A 23,741-nucleotide genomic window follows, 5' to 3' on the forward strand; every position below is an offset into this window, starting at 1 on the left:
ACATTTTGGGGGTCCTGGGGTCATTTTTGGGATCCCTGGGGTCATTTTTGGGGTCTCTGCGGTCATTTTTGGGGTTCTTGGGGTCATTTTGGGGTCCTTGGGGACATTTTGGGGTCCTTGGGGTCATTTTGGGGTCCCTTGGGGTCATTTTTGGGGTCCTTGGTGACATTTTGGGGTCCTTGGGGTCAGTTTGGGGTCCCTTGGGGTCAGTTTGGGGGTCCCCAGGGTCATTTTTGGGGTCCCGGGGTCATTTTTGGGGTCCCTGGGGTCAATTGGGGGTCCCAGGAGCCATTTTGGGGGTCCTGGGGTCATTTTTGGGTCCTTTTTGGACATTTTGGGGTCCCTGGTGACATTTGGGATCCCTTGGGGTCACTTTGGGGGTTCCAGGGTCATTTTTGGGGTCCCTTGGGGTCATTTTTGGGGTCCCTGGGGACTTTTTGGGGTCCCAGGGTCATTTTGGGGTCATTTTTGGGATCCTTGGGGTCACTTTTGGGGTCCTTGGGGACATTTTGGGGTCCCCTGGTGACATTTGGGGTCTCCGGGTTCATTTTTGGGGTCGTTTTTGGGGTTTTTGGGGCCGTCGCACCCGGGGGGGAGGGGGGGGAAGGGGGCGTGGCCTGTGGGCTTTATGCAAATGAGCCTGTGACCCCAATAAAGCGTGGTGAAGCCCCTAATTATGCAAATGAGGCGCGTTCGTGCTCGGGGGCTCATTAGGCAGCGGCGGCGGGCGGGGGTGCGGGCTTAATTATGCAAATGAAGAAGGCGGATATGCAAATGAAGAGCCCGGCAAACGCGGAAGCGCTGTATGCAAATGGAGGCATGCAAATCAGCTCTATGCAAATGAAGGGGATGGGAAAGCGAGGCTATATGCCCATATAAGGAGCGGGCGCCGCGGCGCCGACCAATCAGGGCGCGGCATGCAAATGAAGGAGCGGGGAGAGGGGGCGTGGCGGGCGCGTGTCGTCACTTCCGTCGCGCTGTTGGTGACGTCAGCGGAGCGATGGCGGCGCCGCGGGTGGCGCTGGGGCCGCTGAAGGAGCCGCTGGGGCTGAACCGGGGCCTGCAGTGGGTGCGGAACTGGGAGGGACTGGGATGGACTGGGAGAGACTGGGAGCGGATTGGGAGCGACTGGGAGGGGATTGGGAGCGACTGGGAAAGACTGGGAAAGACTGGGAGGGGATTAAAGGGGACCGGGAGCGGATTGGGAGCGACTGGGAGCGGATTGGGGGGAACTGGGAGGGACTGGGAGGGGATTGGGGAGGACTGGGACGGACTGGGAGCGGATTAAAAGGGACTGGGAGCGACTGGAACAAACTGGGAGAGACTGGGAGGGGACTGGGCCTTACTGGGATGAAGTGGGAGGGAACTGGGATGAACTGGGCCATACTGGGAGGAACTGGGAGGGGCCTGGGCCATACTGGGCCATACTGGGATGAACTGGGAGGGAACTGGACTGTACTGGGAGGGGATTGGTCCATACTGGGCTGAACTGGGAGGAGATTGGGAGGGGCCTGGGCCATACTGGGATGAACTGGGCCATACTGGGAGGGACTGGGAGGAGATTTGGCCATACTGGGAGGAACTGGGAGGGGATTGAGCCGTACTGGGATGGACTGGGAGGGGCCTGGGCCATACTGGGCTGAACTGGGAGGGACTGGGAGGGGATTGGGATGAACTGGGCCATACTGGGATGGATTGGGAGGGGCCTGGGCCATACTGGGATGAACTGGGAGGGGACTGGGCTGTACTGGGATGAACTGGGAGGGGACTGGGAGGGGATTGGGGGGGGCTGGGCCATACTGGGAGGAACTGGGAGGGGCCTGGGCCATACTGGGATGAACTGGGAGGGAACTGGGAGGAGACTGGGCCTTACTGGGATGAACTGGGAGGGAACTGGGCTGTATTGGGAGGGGACTGGGAGGGGATTGGTCCATACTGGGAGGAACTGGGAGGGGATTGGGAGGGACTGGGAGGAGATTTGGCCATACTGGGAGGAACTGGGAGGGGCCTGGGCCATACTGGGATGAACTGGGAGGGACTTGGAGGGGATTGGGATGAACTGGGCCATACTGGGATGGACTGGGAGGGGCCTGGGCCATACTGGGATGAACTGGGAGGGAACTGGGAGGAGACTGGGCTGTACTGGGATGAACTGGGAGGGGATTGGGGGGGGCTGGGCCATACTGGGAGGAACTGGGAGGGGCCTGGGCCATACTGGGATGAACTGGGAGGAGACTGGGATGAACTGGGAGGGAACTGGACTGTACTGGGATGGACTGGGAGGGGCCTGGGCCGTACTGGGATGAACTGGGAGGGGACTGGGATGAACTGGGCCGTACTGGGAGGAACTGGGAGGGGATTGAGTCGTACTGGGAGGGACTGGGAGGGAACTGGGCCATACTGGGATGAACTGGGCTGAACTGGGAGGGGACTGGGCTGAACTGGGCCGTACTGGGCTGAACTGGGGGCGCTGCCATTTTCCCCCTCTGGAACTTCCCTTTTTGGGGAATTTGCTCCGAATTTGGGGAATTTTGGGGAATTTGGGGCCGGGATTTTTTTGTCGTTTTTGTTTCCATTGGAATTTCAACGATTTGGGGTAAAAATGGAAAATTTGGGGCTTTTCCCCCCCTTTTTTTTCCCTTTTTTTTCTCTAAAAATTTGGGGGGTTTTTGGAGAAATTTCGTGAAATTTTGGTGGAGCTCAAATTCAAATTCGAATCATTCAAATCAAAATTAAAACGTAAAGAATTAAAAGTTGAATAATTAAAGTTAAAATTAAAATAGTTAAAGTAAACGTAATTAAAATTAGGTTCAATTCAAATTCAAATAATTGGAATTCAAATTAAGGTAATTAAAGTTGAAAGAATTACAATTAAAATAATTAAACTAAAAAAGGTCAAAATGGAAATAATTTACGTTAGATTAAATTTGAAATAATTAAAATTAAAATTAAAATCATTAAAATTGACAATAAAAAATAAAGCTTAAACTAAAGAGAATTTAAACTAAAACGAGCATTAAAATAATTAATTTAAGTTAAAGTTACAATTAAAGTAAAATTCAAATGATTAAAGTTTAAAAAGTTAAAATTAAAGTGGTTTAAAATTAGAAGGAGTTAAATTGGAACAAAAAATAACTAAAATTAAAGTAATTAAAACTAAACTAATTAAAATAGAAATAATTACAATTAAACTTAAAATAATTTAAAATTAGAATGATTTACGTTGAAGTTTAAGTAATTAAAATTAAGATTTAAAAAGTTAAAACAAAAATTAAAGGCAAAACTATAAAGTTTAGGTTAAAAGAATTGAAATTAAAATTGAAGAGAATTAAAACTAAAATTAACATTGAAATAATTAGAAGGAAAATTAACGTTAAAGTAACCGAAAGAATTAAAAATAGTTAAAATTGAAAATAGGATTAAAACTAAAATTATAAGAATTAAAATAAAAATTAAAGTAATTAAAGTAATGAAAATTAGAACTAAAAATCCTGAAGTTAAAATAATTAAAACTTGAATTAGAAGTAAAATAAGAGAATTTAAAATTCAAATAATTAAAGTTAAAATGAGAATAATTAAAATTAAAGTAATTAAAACTAAGATGAAAACGATTAATTGGAATCTAAAAACTAAAATTAAAATTGAGATTAAAATCGGAGTTAAGGTGATTAAAGTTGAAGTTGGAATAATTTTAAAAAAATAATTAAAATTCAAGTTAAAATAATTAAAAACGAAAATTGAAACTAAAATTAAAATGTCAGCGAAAAGAATTAAATTTGAAATTAAATTCAAATTTCTCCAAATTTCTCCAAATCTCCCCAAATTCCCCATTTTCCACCCGATTTCGATGCTGAAATTCCCAATTTTGAAGAGGAATTTCCCAAATTTCCCCATTTTTCTGCCAATTTCCAGCTCAGAAATCCCAAATTCCCCCAAACTCCCCCAAATTCCCCCAAATTCCCCCAAATCTCCCCAAATTCCCCCAAATCTCCCCAAATTCCCCATTTTCCACCCAATTTTGATGCCAAAAATCCCAATTTTTAAACCAATTTCCCCAATTTCCAGCTCAGAAATCCCAAATTCCCCCAAATCCCCCCAAATTTCCCATTTTCCACCCAATTTTGATGCCAAAAATCCCAATTTTTTAAACCTATTTCCCAAATTTCCCCAATTTCCAGCTCAGAAATCTCAAATTTTCCCAAATTCCCCCAAATCTCCCCCAAATTCCCCATTTTCCACCCAATTTCGATGCCAAAAAGTCCCAATTTTTAAACCTATTTCTCCAATTTCTGCCTCAGAAATCCCAAATTCCCCAAATCCCCCGAATTCCCCCAAATCCCCCAAATCTCCCCCAAATCTCCCCAAATTCCCCATTTTTCACCCAATTTTGATGCTGAAAATCCCAATTTTGAAGAGGAATTTCCCAAATTTCTCCGTTTCTCAGCCAATTTCCAGCTCGGAAATCCCAAATTTCCCCAAACTCCCCCAAATTCCCCCAAATCTCCCCAAATTCCCCATTTTCCACCCAATTTCGATTCCGAAAATTCCAATTTTTAAACCAATTTCCCCAATTTCCGGCTCAGAAATCCCAAATTCCCCCAAATCTCCCGAAATTCTTCCAAGTCTCCCCAAATTTCCCCAAATCTCCCCCAAATTTCCCATTTTCCACCCAATTTCGATGCCAAAAATCCCAATTTTTAAACCAATTTCCCCAATTTCTGCCTCAGAAATCCCAAATTCCCCCAAATTCCCCCAAATCTCCCCAAATTCCCCATTTTCCACCCAATTTTGATGCCAAAAAGTCCCAATTTTTAAACCAATTTCCCCAATTTTCGGCTCAGAAATCCCAAATCCCCCGAATTCCCCCAAATCTCCCCCAAATCTCCCCAAATTCCCCATTTTCCACCCAATTTTGATGCTGAAAATCCCAATTTTGAAGAGGAATTTCTCCAATTTCTCCGTTTTTCTGCCAATTTCCAGCTCAGAAATCCCAAATTTTCCCAAATTCCCCCAAATCTCCCCAAATTCCCCATTTTCCACCCAATTTTGATGCCAAAAAGTCCCAATTTTTAAACCAATTTCCCCAATTTTCGGCTCAGAAATCCCAAATCCCCCGAATTCCCCCAAATCTCCCCCAAATCTCCCCAAATTCCCCATTTTCCACCCAATTTTGATGCTGAAAATCCCAATTTTGAAGAGGAATTTCTCCAATTTCTCCGTTTTTCTGCCAATTTCCAGCTCAGAAATCCCAAATTTTCCCAAATTCCCCCAAATCTCCCCAAATTCCCCATTTTCCACCCAATTTCGATGCCAAAAAGTCCCAATTTTTAAACCAATTTCCCCAATTTCTGCCACAGAAATCCCAAATTCCCCGAATTCCCCCAAATCTCCCCCAAATCTCCCCAAATTCCCCATTTTCCACCCAATTTTGATGCTGAAAATCCCAATTTTGAAGAGGAATTTCCCAAATTTCTCCGTTTCTCAGCCAATTTCCAGCTCGGAAATCCCAAATTTTCCCAAATTCCCCCAAATTCCCCCAAATCTCCCCAAATTCCCCATTTTCCACCCAATTTCAATGCCGAAAATTCCAATTTTTAAACCTATTTCCCCAATTTCCAGCTCAGAAATCCCAAATTCCCCCAAAATCTCCCGAAATTCTTCCAAATCTCCCCAAATTCCCCATTTTCCACCCAATTTTGATGCCAAAAAGTCCCAATTTTTAAACCAATTTCCCCAATTTCCAGCTCAGAAATCCCAAATTTTCCCAAACTCCCCCAAATTCCCCCAAATCTCCCCAAATTTCCCCAAATTCCCCCAAATTCCCCCAAATCTCCCCAAATTCCCCATTTTCCACCCAATTTCGATGCCAAAAATCCCAATTTTTAAACCAATTTCCCCAATTTCCAGCTCAGAAATCCCAAATTCCCCAAATCCCCCGAAATTCTTCCAAATCCCCCCAAAATTCCCCGAAATTTCCCCAAATCTCCCCAAATTCCCCATTTTCCACCCAATTTCGATGCCAAAAATCCCAATTTTTAAACCAATTTCCCCAATTTCCAGCTCAGAAATCCCAAATTTTCCCAAACTCCCCCAAATTCCCCCAAATCTCCCCAAATTCCCCCAAATTCCCCCAAATCTCCCCAAATTCCCCATTTTCCACCCAATTTCAATGCCGAAAATCCCAATTTTTAAACCAATTTCCCCAATTTCCGGCTCAGAAATCCCAAATTCCACCAAATCTCCCGAAATTCTTCCAAATCTCCCCAAAATTCCCCGAAATTTCCCCAAATCTCCCCAAATTCCCCATTTTCCACCCAATTTCGATGCCAAAAATCCCAATTTTTAAACCAATTTCCCCAATTTCTGCCTCAGAAATCCCAAATTCCCCCAAATTCCCCCAAATTCCCCCAAATCTCCCCAAATTTCCCCAAATTCCCCCAAATCCCCCCAAATTTCCCCAAATTTCCCATTTTCCACCCAATTTTGATGCCAAAAATCCCAATTTTTTAAACCTATTTCCCAAATTTCCCCAATTTCCAGCTCAGAAATCCCAAATTTTCCCAAATCCCCCGAAATTCTTCCAAATCCCCCCAAAATTCCCCGAAATTTCCCCAAATCTCCCCAAATTCCCCATTTTCCACCCAATTTCGATGCCGAAAATCCCAATTTTTAAACCAATTTCCCCAATTTCCAGCTCAGAAATCCCAAATTCCCCAAATCCCCCGAAATTCTTCCAAATCCCCCCAAAATTCCCCAAAATCTCCCCAAATCTCCCCAAATTTCCCATTTCCCACCCAATTTTGATGCCGAAAATCCCAATTTTTTTGGTAACAAATTTCCCAAATCCCCCCCGAATCCCCCCTGAATTCCCCCCAAATCCCCCATTTCCTGCCCCCATTCCGGTGCTGAAAACGCCGATTTCGGGTTGGGTTTGCCCAAATTTTGCCGTTTTTGGCCCAGTTTTTCTCCATCTTCGCCTTCGCCACCTGCGGCGGCTTCGAGGGCTCCGTCTCCTTCCGGGTCACCTGCGCCGGGCTGAGCAACGCCTCGGTCAGCGCCGCCTTCGGGTACCCCTTCAGGTGAGACAGGTGGCACAGGTGGCACAGGTGGCACAGGTGGGGACAGGTGGCACAGGTGGGGACAGGTGAGAGATAGGGACAGGACAGGTGAGACAGGTGGGCACAGGTGGCACAGGTGGCACAGTTGGGACAGGTGGCACAGGTGGCACAGGTGAGACAGGTGAGACAGGTGGCACAGGTGGGACAGGTGAGGGACAGGTGGCACAGGTGAGACAGGTGGCACAGGTGGCACAGGTGGCACAGGTGGCACAGGTGGGCACAGGTGGCACAGGTGGCGCAGGTGGCACAGGTGGGGACAGGTGGCACAGGTGGCACAGGTGGGGACAGGTGGGACAGGTGGGGACAGGTGAGAGATAGGGACAGGACAGGTGAGACAGGTGGGCACAGGTGGCACAGGTGGCACAGTTGGGACAGGTGGCACAGGTGGCACAGGTGAGACAGGTGAGACAGGTGGCACAGGTGGGACAGGTGGGACAGGTGGGGACAGGTGGCACAGGTGGGACAGGTGAGGGACAGGTGGGGACAGGTGGCACAGGTGGCACAGGTGGCACAGGTGGGGACAGGTGGCACAGGTGGGACAGGTGGCACAGGTGGGACAGGTGGGACAGGTGAGGGACAGGTGGCACAGGTGGCACAGGTGGAGACAGGTGGCACAGGTGGGGACAGGTGGCACAGGTGGGGACAGGTGGCACAGGTGGCACAGGTGGCACAGGTGGGACAGGTGAGGGACAGGTGGCACAGGTGGGACAGGTGGCACAGGTGGGGACAGGTGGCACAGGTGGCACAGGTGGGACAGGTGGCACAGGTGGCACAGGTGGCACAGGTGGGACAGGTGAGGGACAGGTGGCACAGGTGGCACAGGTGGCACAGGTGGGACAGGTGAGGGACAGGTGGCACAGGTGGCACAGGTGGCACAGGTGGGGACAGGTGAGGGACAGGTGGCACAGGTGGCACAGGTGGCACAGGTGGGACAGGTGAGGGACAGGTGGCACAGGTGGCACAGGTGGCACAGGTGGGACAGGTGAGGGACAGGTGGCACAGGTGGCACAGGTGGCACAGGTGGGACAGGTGAGGGACAGGTGGCACAGGTGGCACAGGTGTGACAGGTGGGGACAGGTGAGGGACAGGTGGCACAGGTGGCACAGGTGGGACAGGTGAGGGACAGGTGGCACAGGTGGCACAGGTGGCACAGGTGGGACAGGTGAGGGACAGGTGGCACAGGTGGCACAGGTGTGACAGGTGGGGACAGGTGAGGGACAGGTGGCACAGGTGGCACAGGTGGGACAGGTGGGGACAGGTGAGAGTGGGGACAGGTGAGGTCAGGAGGGACAGGTGAGGGGCAGGTGGGGGATGGGAGGGGCAGGAGGATCAAAGGTGGTCCCAGTTTCACCCAGGTGACCCCAGGTGTGTCCAGGTGACCCCAGGTGACCCCAGGTGTGTCCAGCTGACCCCAGGTGTGTCCAGGTGACCCCAGGTGTGTCCAGCTGACCCCAGGTGTGTCCAGGTGACCCCAGGTGTGTCCAGCTGACCCCAGGTGTGTCCAGGTGACCCCAGGTGTGTCCAGCTGACCCCAGGTGTGTCCAGGTGACCCCCAGCTGACCCCAGCTGACCCCAGGTGTGTCCAGGTGTGTCCAGGTGACCCCCAGGTGACCCCAGGTGTGTCCAGGTGACCCCAGCTGACCCCAGGTGTGCCCAGGTGACCCCAGCTGACCCCAGGTGACCTCAGGTGACCCCAGCTGACCCCAGGTGTGTCCAGGTGACCCCAGCTGACCCCAGGTGTGCCCAGGTGACCCCAGGTGTGTCCAGGTGTGCCCAGCTGACCCCAGGTGACCCCAGGTGTGTCCAGGTGACCCCAGCTGACCCCAGCTGACCCCAGGTGACCCCAGCTGACCCCAGCTGACCCCAGGTGTGCCCAGCTGACCCCAGGTGACCCCAGGTGTGCCCAGCTGACCCCAGGTGACCCCAGCTGACCCCAGCTGACCCCAGCTGACCCCAGGTGACCCCAGGTGTGTCCAGGTGACCCCAGCTGACCCCAGCTGACCCCAGGTGTGCTCCCCGCCCCCGCAGGTTGAACCAGGCCACGTTCCGGCCCTCGCTGACCGAGCTGTGCAACCACACCTGGCCGCAGGACGTGCACCTGGTCGGGGACTTCTCGTCGTCCGCCAGGTTCTTCGTGGTGGTGGCCGTGGCCGCCTTCCTCTACAGCCTGGGGGCGCTGGGCGGCTACCTGGGCTACCTGCACCTGTACAGGGCCGCGGGCTCACGGCTGCCCTTCATGGTGAGTGGGGGTGGGGTTACCTGTCCAGGTGTGCCCAGGTGTGCCCAGGTGGGGTTTGAGTGCCCAGGTGAGGCTCTACCTGGGCTACCTGCACCTGTACAGGGCCGCGGGCTCACGGCTGCCCTTCATGGTGAGTGGGGGTGGGGTCACCTGCCCAGGTGTGCCCAGGTGGGGTTTGAGTGCCCAGGTGTGCCCAGGTGTGCCCAGGTGGGCTTTGAGTGCTCAGGTGTGCCCAGGTGGGGCTCAGGTGGGGTCTGAGAGCTCATGGAGGAGGGATTTACCTGCCCAGGTGTGCCCAGGTGAGCTCAGGTGGGGTTTGAGTGCCCAGGTGTGTCCAGGTGTGCCCAGGTGGGGTTTGAGTGCCCAGGTGTGCCCAGGTGTGCCCAGGTGGGGTTTGAGTGCCCAGGTGAGGCTCTACCTGGGCTACCTGCACCTGTACAGGGCCGCGGGCTCACGGGTGCCCCTCAAGGTGAGTGGGGGTGGGGTCACCTGCCCAGGTGTGCTCAGGTGGGGTTTGAGTGCCCAGGTGTGCCCGGGTGTGCCCAGGTGGGGCTCAGGTGTGGTCTGAGAGCTCATGGAGGAGGGATTTACCTGCCCAGGTGTGCCCAGGTGTGTCCAGGTAGGGTTTGAGTGCCCAGGTGGGTGAGATTTGCCCATCCAGGTGTGCCCAGGTACGGTCTGGGACTCAAACCAGGCGTGGCCAGATGTGCCCAGGTGTGCCCAGGTGGGGTTTGAGTGCCCAGGTGTGCCCAGGTGGAGTTTGAGGTTCCCAGATGTGCCCAGGTGTGCCCAGGTGAGCTCAGGTGGGCTTTGAGTGCCCAGATGTGCCCAGGTGGGGCTCAGGTGTGGTCTGAGAGCTGATGGAGGAGGGATTTACCTGTCCAGGTGTGCCCAGATGTGCCCAGGTGGGGTTTGAGAGCTCATGGAGAAGGGATTTACCTGCCCAGGTGTGCCCAGGTGTGCCCAGGTAGGGTTTGAGTGCCCAGGTGAGGCTCTACCTGGGCTACCTGCACCTGTACAGGGCCGCGGGCTCACGGCTGCCCTTCATGGTGAGTGGGGGTGGGGTTACCTGCCCAGGTGTGCTCAGGTGGGGTTTGAGTGCCCAGGTGTGCCCAGGTGTGCCCAGGTGGGGTTTGAGTGCCCAGGTGTGCCCAGGTGTGCTCAGGTGGGGTTTGAGTGCCCAGGTGGGTGAGATTTGCCCATCCAGGTGTGCCCAGGTACGGTCTGGGACTCAAACCAGGCGTGGCCAGATGTGCCCAGGTGTGCCCAGGTGGGGTTTGGCAGCTCACGGAGGAGGGATTTACCTGTCCAGGTGTGCCCAGGTGTGCCCAGGTGGGGTTTGAGTGCCCAGGTGTGCCCAGGTGGGCTCAGGTGGGGTTTGAGAGCTCACGGAGGAGGGATTTACCTGCCCAGGTGTGCCCAGGTGTGCCCAGCTGGGGTTTGAGTGCCCAGGTGAGGCTCTACCTGGGCTACCTGCACCTGTACAGGGCCGCGGGCTCACGGCTGCCCTTCATGGTGAGTGGGGGTGGGGTCACCTGCCCAGGTGTGCCCAGGTGTGCCCAGGTGGGGTTTGAGTGCCCAGGTGTGCCCAGGTGTGCCCAGGTGGGGTTTGAGTGCCCAGGTGTGCCCGGGTGTGCCCAGGTGGGGCTCAGGTGTGGTCTGAGAACTGATGGAAGAGGGATTTACCTGCCCAGGTGTGCCCAGGTGAGCTCAGGTGGGGTTTGAGTGCCCAGGTGTGCCCAGGTGGGGCTCAGGTGTGGTCTGAGAGCTGATGGAAGAGGGATTTACCTGCCCAGGTGTGCCCAGGTGTGCCCAGGTGGGGTTTGAGTGCCCAGGTGTGCCCAGGTGTGCCCAGGTGGGGTTTGAGTGCCCAGGTGGGTGAGATTTGCCTATCCAGGTGTGCCCAGGTGCGGTTTGGGACTCAAACCAGGCGTGGCCAGATGTGCCCAGGTGTGCCCAGGTGGAGTTTGAGGTTCCCAGATGTGCCCAGGTGTGCCCAGGTGGGGTCCGATGGGGGGGCCGAGACTTCCATGGAATTTTTTGGCATTTCCTGCTTGGGGAATCTGGAGGTTCCCGACGGAGTTATTTGGGCTGCCCCGGTGGAATTTTGGGGGTTTTGATGGAATTTTGGGGTTTTTGGTGCAATTCTGGGGTTTTTGATGGAATTCTGGGGTTTTCGGTGGGATTTTGGAGGTTCCCGATGGAATTTTGGGGGTTTTTGCTGGGATTTTGGGCGCTCCTGATGGAATTCTGGGGTTTTCGGTGGGATTTTGGATGTTCCCAATGGAATTCTTCGGATTTTTTGGTGAGATTTTGGAGTTTGCCGATGGAATTTTGGGGGTTTTGATGGAATTTTGAAGGTTCCCGATGGAATTTTGGGGGTTTTGATGGAATTTTGGGGTTTTTGGTGGAATTCTGGGGTTTTTGATGGAATTCTGGGGTTTTCGGTGGGATTTTGGAGGTTCCCAATGGAATTCTTCGGATTTTTTGGTGAGATTTTGGAGTTTCCCGATGGAATTTTGGGGGTTTTGATGGAATTTTGAAGGTTCCCGATGGAATTTTGGGGGTTTTGATGGAATTTTGGGGTTTTTGATGGAATTCTGGGGCTCTTGGTGGAATTTTGGAGGTTGCCAATGGAATTCTGGGGCTCTTGGTGGAATTTTGGAGGTTCCCGATGGAATTTTGGGGGTTTTTGCTGGGATTTTGGGGGCTCCTGATGGAATTCTGGGGTTTTCGGTGGGATTTTGGATGTTTCTGATGGAATTCTTAGGATATTTTGGTGGGATTTTGGAGTTTCCCGATGGAATTTTGGGGGTTTTGATGGAACTTTGGGGTTTTTTGATGGGATTTTGGAGGTTCCCAATGGAATTCTGGGGCTCTTGGTGGAATTTTGGAGGTTCCCGATGGAATTTTGGGGATTTTGGTGGGATTCTGGAGGTTCCTGATGGAACTTTGGGGCTTTTTGCTGGGATTTTGGGCGCTCCTGATGGAATTCTGGGGTTTTTGCTGGGATTTTTGGGTTTGGTGCCGGAATTTTTGGGATTCCTGATGGAGTTTTGAGGTTGTCGATGGAATTTTGGAGATTTTTGGGTGGAATTTTGGGATTCTCGGTGGAGCTTTGAGGTTCTTGATGGAATTTTGGGGAGTTTTGGGTGGAATTTTGGGATTCTTGATGAAGTTTTGAGGCTGTCAATGAAATTTGGGAGATTTTTGGGTGGAATTTTGGGATTCTTGATGAAGTTTTGAGGTTGTCCGAGGGAATTTTGGAGATTTTTGGGTGGAATTTTGGGACTCTCGGTGGAGCTTTGAGGTTCTTGATGGAGTTTTGGGGAGTTTTGGGTGGAATTTTGGGATTCTCGGTGGAGTTTTGAGGTTCTTGATGGAATTTTGGGGTTTTTGGGTGGAATTTTGGGATTCTCGGTGGAGCTTTGAGGTTCTTGATGGAGTTTTGGGGAGTTTTGGGTGGAATTTTGGGATTCCTGATGGAGCTTTGAGGTTCTTGATGGAGTTTTGGGGATTTTTGGGTGGAATTTTGGGATTCTCGGTGGAGCTTTGAGGTTCTTGATGGAGTTTTGGGGAGTTTTGGGTGCAATTTTGGGATTCTCGATGGAGTTTTGAGGTTCTTGATGGAGTTTTGGGGATTTTTGGGTGGAATTTTGGGATTCTCGATGGAGTTTTGAGGTTCTGGATGGAATTTTGGAGATTTTTGGGTGGAATTTTGGGATTCTCGATGGAGTTTTGAGGTTCTGGATGGAATTTTGGGGGTTTTGGGTGGAATTTTGGGATTCTTGATGAAGTTTTGAGGCTGTCAATGAAATTTGGGAGATTTTTGGGTGGAGTTTTGGGATTCTTGATGAAGTTTTGAGGTTGTCCGAGGGAATTTTGGGGATTTTTGGGTGGAATTTTGGGATTCTCGGTGGAGTTTTGTGGCTCTCAATGGAATTTTGGAGATTTTTGGGTGGAATTTTGGGATTCTCGGTGGAGCTTTGAGGTTCTTGATGCAATTTTGGGGATTTCTGGGTGGAATTTTGGGATTCTTGATGAAGTTTTGAGGTTCTTGGTGGAATTTGGGGGGTTTTGGTTGGAATTTTTGGAATCCTGATGGAGCTTTGAGGTTCTTGATGGAGTTTTGGGGATTTCTGGGTGGAATTTTGGGATTCCTGATGGAGTTTTGTGGCTCTCAATGGAATTTTGGGGATTTTTGGGTGGAATTTTGGGATTCTTGATGGAGTTTTTTGGTTCTTGATGCAATTTTGAAGAGTTTTGGGTGCAATTTTGGGATTCTTGATGGAATTTTGGGGAGTTCTGGATGGAATTTTGGGGGTTTTGGGTGGAATTTTGGGATTCCTGATGGAGTTTTGAGATTCTTGATGCAATTTTGGGGAGTTTTGGGTGCAATTTTGGCATTCTTGTTGGAATTTTGGGGAGTTCTGGATGGAATTTTGGGGAGTTTTGGGTGGAATTTTGGGATTCCTGATGGAGTTTTGTGGCTCTCAATGGAATTTTGGGGATTTCTGGGGTGAATTTTGGGATTTCTGATGAAGTTCTGAGGTTCTTGATGGAATTTTGGGGAGTTTTGGGTGGAATTTTGGGATTTCTGATGAAGTTCTGAGGTTCTTGATGGAATTTTGGGGGGTTTTGGGTGGAGTTTTTTGGTTCTTGGTAGAACTCCGAGGCTCTCGATGGAATTTTTTCGCCTCCCGAGGGAATTTTTGGGGTTCTCGGGTGGAATTTTGGGCTCCCGGTGCAATTTTTGAGCTTCCAGGTGAAAACTTTGGGATTTGCGATGGGATTTGGGGGTTCCCGATGGGATTTTGGGGGGGTTGGGGGTGGAATTTCAACATTTTGGGTGGAATTTCGGGGGTCCCAGTGGGAATTTTGGGGGGGTCCTTTAACCCTTTTTGCTCCTTCTCTCTCTCTGCTGTCCCGGAAGGACCCTGGGTAAGTCCCACGCCCCTTTTTTGGGGGGGACTTCTCTCCCAAAGTTCCCATTTTTTTTCCTAAAATTCCCGTTTTTTCTCCCTAAAATTCACGGGGGTTTTTCCCTGAAAATTTTCATTTTTTGCCCTGAAAATTCCCATTCTTTCCCCCTAAAATTCCCATTTTTCCCCCCAAAATTCCCGTTTTTTCCCCTGAAAATTCCCCATTTTTGCCTTAGAATTCCCATTCTTTCTCTCTAAAATTCCTATTTTTTCCCTCTAAAATTCCCATTTTTTTCCCCCTAAAATTCCTATTTTCCCCCCCAAAATTCCTGTTTTTTCCTCCTAAAGTTCCCATTTTCTTCCCCCTAAAACTCTGGTTTTTTGCTAAATTTCCCATTTTTTCTCTCTAAAATTCCCGGGTTTTTTTCCCTGAAAATTTTCATTTTTTGCCCTGAAAATTCCCATTCTTTTTCCCCTAAAATTCCCATTTTTCCCCCCAAAATTCCCGTTTTTTCCTCCTAAAGTTCCCATTTTCTTCCTCCTAAAACTCCCGTTTTCTCCTAAATTTCCCTTTTTTTTTCCCGTGAAAATTCCCATTTTTTTCTCTGGAAATTCCCATTTTTTCCCTGGAAATTCCCATTTTTTCCCCTAAAATTCTTGTCTTCCCCCCAAAATTCTCCTTATTTTCCCCCTAAAGTTCCCATTTTTTCTCTAAAATTCCTGGGTTTTCCCCCTAAAATCCCCATTTTTTTCCCCCTAAATCCCCATTTTTTTCCCCCTAAAAATTCTTGGTTTCCCCATAAAAGTCTCTTTTTTTTTCTCCTAAAATACCCATTTTTCCCCTCAAAATTCCCAATTTTTCCCCTGAAATTCCTATTTTTTCCCCTAAAATTCCCTTTTTTTCCCTTAAAATTCCCCTCCCCCCCCAAATTCCTATTTTTTCCCCAAAATTCCCTTTTTCCCCCTCAAAATTCCCAATTTTTCCCCTGAAATTCCCATTTTCCCCCTTAAAATTCCCATTTTCCCCCCAAAACCCTGCAGAAACTCGGGGTCCCCCCTCAATTTTGGGTCCCCGCCCCTCCCCCCCATTTTTGGGGTCACCCACATTCTTTTGGGCCCCTCCCCCACTTTCAACCCTTCCCCTCCCCATTTTGGGGCCGTTTCTCCCATTTTTGACCTTTCCCTCCCCAAATTTTGCGGTGCCCCCCCCTCCCCCACCAGGGCTGTGACTCGTGGCCACCTTGGCTTCTGCCCCTCCCCCCACTTTTGGGCTTCAATCTCCCCTCCCCCCCAACCCCATTTTTGGGTCATTTCCCCCCATTTTTTCCACTTTTTCTCCTTTTTTGCCCCTCCCCCACCCCTGACTCGGTGTCCCCTCCCCCCCCCCCCTCAGGACTTGGTGGCCTCGGGGCTGGTGGCCGTCCTGTGGCTCGTGGCTTCCTCGGCTTGGGCTCAGGCCCTCGGACACATCCGGGCAGCCGTGGCCGCGCCCCTCCCCCACTGCCCCTCCCCCAGCGTCAGCTGCGTCCACGCCGGGGTCACCCCCATGGGCAGCCTGGGAGCGTCCGTGGTGAGCGGGGGAGGGGAAATTGGGGGTGGGGGAGGGGATTTGGGGGTGGGGGAGGGGGAAATTGGGGGTGGGGGAGGGGATTTGGGGTGGGGGAGGGGAAATTCGGGGTGGGGGAGGGGAAAATTTGGGGTGGGGGAGGGGGAAATTTGGGGTGGGGGAGGGGGAGATTTGGGGGGGTGGGGGAGGGGATTTTGGGGTGGGGGATGGGGAATTGGGGGTGGGGGAGGGGATTTGGGGGGGTTGAGGCTGGGGGAGAGGAAATTGGGGTGGGGGAGGGGAGATTTGGGGGGGTTGGGGGATTTGGGGTGGGGGAGGGGGAATTGGGGATGGGGGAGGGGAAATTTGGGGTGGGGAGGGGAATTGGGGTGGGGGGAGGGGAAATTTGGGGTGGGGGAGGGGGAAATTGTGGGTGGGGGAGGGGGAAATTCGGGGTGGGGGAGGGGAAATTGGGGGTGGGGGAGGGGATTTGGGGTGGGGGAGGGGAAATTGGGGGTGGGGGAGGGGGAAATTGGGGGTGGGGGAGGGGATTTGGGGTGGGGGAGGGGGAGATTGGGGGGGTGGGGGAGGGGAAATTGGGGTGGGGGAGGGGAAATTGGGGGTGGGGGAGGGGAAATTTGGGATGGGGGAGGGGGAAATTCGGGGTGGGGGAGGGGATTTTGGGGTGGGGGAGGGGGAAATTTGGGGGGTGGGGGAGGGGATTTTGGGGTGGGGGAGGGGGAAATTGGGGGTGGGGGAGGGGAAATTTGGGGTGGGGGAGGGGGAAATTGGGGTGGGGGAGGGGGAGATTGGGGGTGGGGGAGGGGATTTGGGGTGGGGGAGGGGGAGATTGGGGGTGGGGAGGGGAAATTGGGGTGGGGGAGGGGATTTGGGGTGGGGGAGGGGAAATTGGGGTGGGGGAGGGGATTTGGGGTGGGGGAGGGGAAATTGGGGGTGGGGGAAATTCGGGGTGGGGGAGGGGAAATTTGGGGTGGGGGAGCGGAAATTTGGGGGGGTTGAGGCTGGGGGAGCGGAAATTGGGATGGGGGATGGGGAAATTGGGGGGGTTGGGGGTGAGGGGAGATTGGGGTGGGGGATTTGGGGTGGGGGAGGGGAAATTTGGGGGGGTTGGGGCTGGGGAGGGGAAATTGGGGTGGGGGAGGGAGAGATTTGGGGTGGGGAGGGGGAGATTTGGGGGGGTTGGGGGATTTGGGGTGGGGGAGGGGGAAATTTGGGGGTTGAGGGAGGGGATTTTGGGGTGGGGGATGGGAAATCTGGGGTGGTTGGGGGTGAGGGATGGGGAAATTGGGGTGGGGGATGGGGAAATTTGGGGTGGGGGAGAGGATTTGGGGGTTGGGGATTTTGGGGTGGGGAGGGGATTCGGGAGCTGGGGGAGGGGAAATTTGGGGGTTGGGGGAGGGGAAATTGGGTTGGGGGAGGGGATTTTGGGGTGGGGGATGGGGAAATTTGGGGGGTTGGGAGGTGGAAATTGGGGGTGGGGGAGGGGCTTGAGAGGGAAATTGGGGTGGGGGAGGGGGAAATTGGGGGTGGGGGAGGGGATTGGGGGGGTTGGGGGTTTTGGGGGTGGGGGAGGGGAAATTTGGGAGTTGGGGAAATTTGGGGGTTGGGGAGGGGATTTGGGGGTTGGGGGAGGGGAAATTTGGGGGGTTGGGAGGTGGAAATTGGGGGGGAGGGGCTTGAGAGGGAAATTGGGGTGGGGAATGGGGAGTTTGGGGTGGGGGAGGGGATTGGGGGTGAAGGAAGGGGAATTGGGGGTTGGGGGAGGGGAAATTTGGGAGTTGGGGAAATTTGGGAGTTGGGGAAATTTGGGGTTGGGGGAGGGGATTTTGGGGTGGGGGATGGGGAAATTGAGGTGGGGGAGATTTGGGGGGGTTGGGAGATTTGGGGTGGGGGAGGGGAAATTTGGGGGTTGGGGGAGGGGATTTGGGGGTGAGGGAGGGGGAAATTTGGGGGTTGGGGAGGGGATTTTGGGGTGAGGGAGGGGGAAATTTGGGGGTTGGGGAAATTTGGGGTCGGGGAGGGGATTTGGAGTGGGGGATGGGGAAATTTGGGGGTTGGGGGAGGGGAAAAATTGGGAGTTGGGGGAGGGGAAATTTGGGGGTGGGGGATGGGGGAAATCGAGCGGGGAAACGGAGGCAGGGATGGGGGAGGGGCTTGGGTGGGGGGAGGGGATTCAGGACCCCCTTCCTGAGCCCCTCCTCCCTCTCCCCTCCCCCCCCCTCAGGCCTTCGGATTCCTCAACCTCCTGCTCTGGGCCGGCGGCTGCTGGTTCGTCTACAAGGAGACGCCGCTGCACCGCCCGGCCCCGCCCCCCGAGCCCGGCCCCTCCCCCATGTGACCCCGCCCCCTCCCCCCGCACCACCTGGGGGGGCGCCGAAATCGGGGGGGGGAGGGGAGCGGGAGGACGGGGGGGGGGGGAGGGGCTTTGTGTGCCGAGCTGCTCCGGGCGGCGGTCGCGGAGATTCCCGGGCGGTGGGGGAGGGGTTGGGTTGGCTTTGGGTGGAGGTGGCCGTGGGTGGGGTGGTTTTGGTTTTTTGTTGACCTTTGGGTGACCTTGATGTCCGTTGGCCTTGGGTTGGGTTGGTGTTGACCGTTGTTGGTTGGTCAACCTTGACGTCACCATTGATTGGTTTTTTGTTGACCTTCGGGTGACTCTTGACCTCAGTTGACCTTGGGTTGGGTTGGTGTTGATCACTGTTGGTTGGTCAACCTTGACATCAGGCTTGGTTGGTCTTGGGTTGACTTTTGGGTGACTCTTGACCTCAGTTGGCCATGGGTTGGGTTGGTGTTGACCACTGTTGGTTGGTTGACCTTGACATCAGGCTTGGTTGGTCTTAGGTTGACTTTTGGGTGATCTTGATGTCCGTTGACTTTGGGTTGGGTTGGTGTTGACCGTTGTTGGTTGGTCGACCTTGACATCACCGTTGGTTGGTTTTTTGTTGACCTTTGGGTGACTCTTGACCTCAGTTGACCTTGGGTTGGGTTGGTGTTGACCACTGTTGGTTGGTTGACCTTGATATCAGGCTTGGTTGGTCTTGGGTTGACTTTTGGATGATCTTGACCTCGGTTGACCTTGGGCTGGGTTGGTGTTGACCGTTGTTGGTTGGTCAACGTTGACATCACCATTGGTTGGTCTTGGGTTGACTTTGGGGCTTGTCTTGACCTCGGTTGACCTTGGGTTGGGTTGGTGTTGATTTAATTTTGGACTGATCTTGACCGTTGGTTGGTCAACCTTCGCCTTGCGGACCGCTGGTTGATCTTAGGTCGATCTTTGGGCTCATCTTGACCTTGGTTGACCTTGGGTTGGGTTGGCTTGGTTTTGACTTGATCTTGGACTGATTGGTTGACCTTGACCTTGCGGACTCCTGGTTGGCCTTGGGATGGTCTTTGGGCCTCATCTTGACCTCGATTGAGATCGGTTGGGTTGACCTTGAGTTGGTCTTGACTATTGATGGGTTGACCTTGACATCGCTGACCATTGCTTGGTCTTGCCTTGACCGTTGGTTTGGTCTTCACTGGGGTTGGTGTTGCTTTGGTTGACCTTAGGTTGAGTTGGCCATGACTTGGCTTGGTCTGAGGTTGACCATTGGGTTGGTCTTGACCCTGCATTGACCATTGGTTGGGTTGGTCTTGGGTGGATCATGGGTTGAGTTGACCATCAGCTGGCTTGCTCTGGGGCTGGGTTGACCATTGGGTTGAGTTGGCCACGATTGGGATTGATCTTGACTTGGGTTGACCACTGGGTTGATCTTGACCTCATTCACCGTTAGTTGATTTTGGCTTGGTCTTGACTTGGCTGACCATCAGTTGGGTTGGTCTTAAGCTTGACCATCAGTTGGTTGACCTTGACTTGGCTTGACTTGGCCTTGACCTGGGCTGACCAGCGGGTTGGTCTTGAATGACCATTAATAGAGCTGACCAGTGAGTTGGCGTTGATTTCATTGACAGTTAATTGAGCTGACCCTTGGGGTGCTCCTCAGTTTGACCATTGCATTGATCTTGGTCTTGGCTGACCATTGGTTGGGTTGGGCTTGATTTCGTTGACCGTTGGTTGCCTTGACCATTGAGTTGGTTGTGACTTGAGCGAGCATTAATAGAGTTGACCACTGGGTTGGTCTTGACTTTGACCGTCGGTTGTTTGGTCTTGACTTGGGTTGACCGTTGGCTTGGTTTGGACTTGATGGGGTTGACCTTGGGGTGAGTTGAGTTGGGTCGGGTTGAGTTCGGTTGGATTGGGTTGGGTTGGGTTGAGTTGGGTTGGGTTGAGTTGGGTTGGGTTGAGTTGGGTTGGGTTGAGTTGGGTTGGGTTGGGTTGAGTTGGGTTGGGTTGGGTTGGATTGAGGTGAGTTGGATTGGGTTGGGTTGGGTTGAGTTGGGTTGGGTTGGGTTGAGTTGGGTTGAGTTGGGTTGGGTTGGGTTGAGTTGGGTTGGGTTGGGTTGGGTTGAGGTGAGCTGGATTGGGTTGGGTTGGGTTGAGTTGGGTTGGGTTGGGTTGAGTTGGGTTGGGTTGGGTTGAGTTGGGTTGAGTTGGGTTGGGTTGGGTTGGGTTGGGTTTAGTTCGGTTGGGTTGGATTGAGTTAAGTTGGGTTGAGTTGGGTTGAGTTGCGTTGGGTTGGGTTGGATTGGGTTGAGTTGGGTTGGGTTGAGGTGGGTTGAGTTGGGTTGGGTTGACCTCGGGTTGAGTTGGATTGAGTTGGGTTGACCTTGCGTTGAGTTGAGTTGGGTTGGGTTGGGTTGAGTTGGGTTGAGTTGGGTTGGGTTGACCTCGGGTTGAGTTGGATTGAGTTGAGTTGGGTTGGGTTGGGTTGGGTTGAGTTGGATTGAGTTGGGTTGGGTTGAGTTGAGTTGGGTTGGGTTGGGTTGGGTTGAGTTGAGTTGGGTTGGGTTGGGTTTAGTTCGGTTGGGTTGGATTGAGTTAAGTTGGGTTGAGTTGGGTTGAGTTGGGTTTAGTTCAGTTGGGTTGGGTTGGGTTGACCTTGGGTTGAGTTGGGTTGGGTTGGGTTGGGTTGGGCTGAGCTGCAGTTGAGTTGAGTTGACCTTGGCTTGACTCTCGGTTGACCTTGGGTTGGGTGGGGTTGACCTTCAGTTGAGTTGACCTTGGGTTGAGTTGGGTTGACTTTCAATGGGGTTGATCTTGGGTTGGGTTGACCTTTGATTGACCTTGGGTTAGGTTGAGTTCGGTTGATCTTGGGTTGTGTTGGGTTGAGTTGACCTTGGGTTGGGTTGGGTTGACCTTGGCTGCTGTTGGGTTGAGCTTGGTTGACCTTTGCTTGACCTTGGCTTGGGTTGACCTTTGCTTGACCATTGGCTCATCTTGAGTTGGGTTGACCTGTGGTTGACCTTTGCTTGACCCCGCATTGACCTTTGCTTGACCTTGGCTTGGGTTGACCTTTGCTTGACCATTGGCTCATCTTGAGTTGGGTTGACCTGTGGTTGACCTTTGCTTGACCTTGGCTTGGGTTGCCCTTTGCTTGACCCCTCATTGACCTTTGCTTGACCCCGCTCAGGTTCGCCGGCCCCCGATTGGCCCCGCCCCATTCGCCCTCCTCCCATTGGCTCCTCCCCCTGGTGGGTGTGGCCCAACACTCCGGGGTCCCCTCCCCCCCCCTTTGCTCCGCAAGTGCCTCAATAAACGAAATTCTGGGAAAACGCCCCAAAATCGCTGCCGGGAACGGGGGGGAGGGGGAGGGGCCACCCCAACCCCTCCCCCACCCCAGGGGACCCTTGGGGACATCGGGGGAGGGGTTGGGGACACCCGAGATGGACCCGAGGCCGCGTTTGCTCCGACTTTATTGGTTCCGACCCCAAATCCGCGTCCCCTCCGTCACCGCCCGGGGGTGGCCCTGCTGGGACCCTGGTGGGACCGTGGTGGCCCTGGTGGGACTGTGGTGGCCCTGGTGGGACCCTGGTGGCCCTGGTGGGACTGTGGTGGCCCTGCTGGGACCCTGGTGGCCCTGGTGGGACCCTGGTGGCCCAAACGTGGCCCAGGCACTGTCACCGTGTCCCTTGTCCCACCCCATGCTGGTCCCAATCCGTGTCCCCCCAGTGTCCCCTATCCCTGTGTCCCCAAGGTGTCCCCAAGGTGTCCCCACGGTGGCCCCTGGGTGCTGTCCAGGGTGTCCTGCAGCCACCAGGGATGGTGACACACCCGGCCGTGACCCTGACGTTCCCGGTCCCCGTGTCCCCAACTCTCTGTGGTGTCCCCAAGGTGTCACCACGGTGTCTCCATGTCCCCAAGGTGTCCCCAAGGTGTCCCCATGTCCCCAAGGTGTCCCCAGGGTGTCCCCAAGGTGTCCCCTAGTTCCTGTCCATGGTGTCCACCAGCAGCAGACCCTGGTGTCACCCCCATGTCCCCATCCCTGTGTCCCCAAGGTGTCCCCAAGGTGTCCCCATGATGTCCCCATGATGTCCCCATGTCCCCAAGCTGTCCCCATGTCCCCATGATGTCCCCATAATGTCCCCAGGGTGTCCCCAAGGTGTCCCCAGGGTGTCCCCAAGGTGTCCCCTAGTTCCTGTCCATGGTGTCCAGCAGCTGCCAACCCTGGTGTCACCCCCGTGTCCCCCATCCCAGTGTCCCCAAGGTGTCCCCAAGCTGTCCCCAAGCTGTCCCCATGATGTCCCCATGTCCCCAAGGTGTCCCCATGTCCCCATGATGTCCCCATGATGTCCCCATGTACCCAAGGTGTCCCCATGTCCTCAGGCTGTCCCCAAGCTGTCCCCAAGGTGTCCCCATGTCCCCAAGGTGCCCCCAGGGTGTCCCCAAGGTGCCCCCAGGGTGTCCCCAAGGTGTCCCCAAGGTGTCCCCAAGCTGTCCCCATGATGTCCCCATGTCCCCAAGGTGTCCCCATGTCCCCAAGGTGTCCCCAGGGTGTCCCCAAGGTGTCCCCTAGTTCCTGTCCATGGTGTCCAGCAGCTGCCAACCCTGGTGCCACCCCCGTGTCCCCCATCCCAGTGTCCCCACGCTGTCCCCATGTCCCCAAGGTGTCCCCATGATGTTCCCATGTCCCCAAGGTGTCCCCATGTCCTCAGGCTGTCCCCAAGCTGTCCCCAAGGTGTCCCCATGTCCCCAAGGTGTCCCCAAGGTGTCCCCAGGGTGTCCCCAGGGTGTCCCCAAGGTGCCCCCTAGTTCCTGTCCATGGTGTCCACCAGCAGCAGACCCTGGTGTCACCCCCGTGTCCCTATCCCAATGTCCCCAAGCTGTCCCCATGATGTCCCCATGTCCCCAAGGTGTCCCCATGTCCCCAAGGTGTCCCCAAGGTGCCCCCAAGGTGTCCCCATGTCCCCAAGGTGTCCCCAAGGTGTCCCCAAGGTGTCCCCTAGTTCCTGTCCATGGTGTCCAGCAGCTGCCGACCCTGGTGTCACCCCCATGTCCCCATCCCTGTGTCCCCAAGCTGTCCCCATGTCCCCAAGGTGTCCCCATGTCCCCATGATGTCCCCATAATGTCCCCAGGGTGTCCCCAAGCTGCCCCCAAGGTGTCCCCAAGGTGTCCCCAGGGTGTCCCCAAGGTGTCCCCTAGTTCCTGTCCATGGTGTCCAGCAGCTGCCAACCCTGGTGTCACCCCCGTGTCCCCCATCCCAGTGTCCCCAAGGTGTCCCCAAGCTGTCCCCAAGCCGTCCCCATGATGTCCCCATGTCCCCAAGGTGTCCCCATGTCCCCAAGGTGTCCCCTAGTTCCTGTCCATGGTGTCCAGCAGCAGACCCTGGTGTCACCCCCGTGTCCCCATCCCAGTGTCCCCAAGGTGTCCCCAAGCTGTCCCCATGATGTCCCCATGATGTCCCCATGTCCCCAAGGTGTCCCCATGTCCTCAGGCTGTCCCCAAGGTGTCCCCAAGGTGTCCCCATGTCCCCAAGGTGCCCCCAGGGTGTCCCCAAGGTGTCCCCTAGTTCCTGTCCAT

The 23,741-nt window shown here is 53.7% G+C and overlaps 1 protein-coding gene across 1 annotated transcript; it reads left to right on the forward strand.

The window, feature by feature from the left end:
* Positions 1–979: 979 nt before the first annotated feature.
* Positions 980–20,106, forward strand: LOC309584022 (synaptophysin-like protein 1). Its single transcript, XM_082299913.1, has 5 exons — positions 980–1,069; positions 6,961–7,079; positions 9,147–9,357; positions 15,673–15,849; positions 18,071–20,106. Exons 1-5 carry the CDS (start codon positions 1,001–1,003, stop codon positions 18,182–18,184), a joined length of 690 nt encoding a protein of 229 aa, XP_082156039.1. The 5' UTR covers positions 980–1,000; the 3' UTR covers positions 18,185–20,106.
* Positions 20,107–23,741: the final 3,635 nt, after the last annotated feature.

This window comes from Coloeus monedula (genome assembly GCF_965178545.1).
Source record: "Coloeus monedula genome assembly, chromosome: 35".
NCBI lineage: Eukaryota > Metazoa > Chordata > Aves > Passeriformes > Corvidae > Coloeus > Coloeus monedula.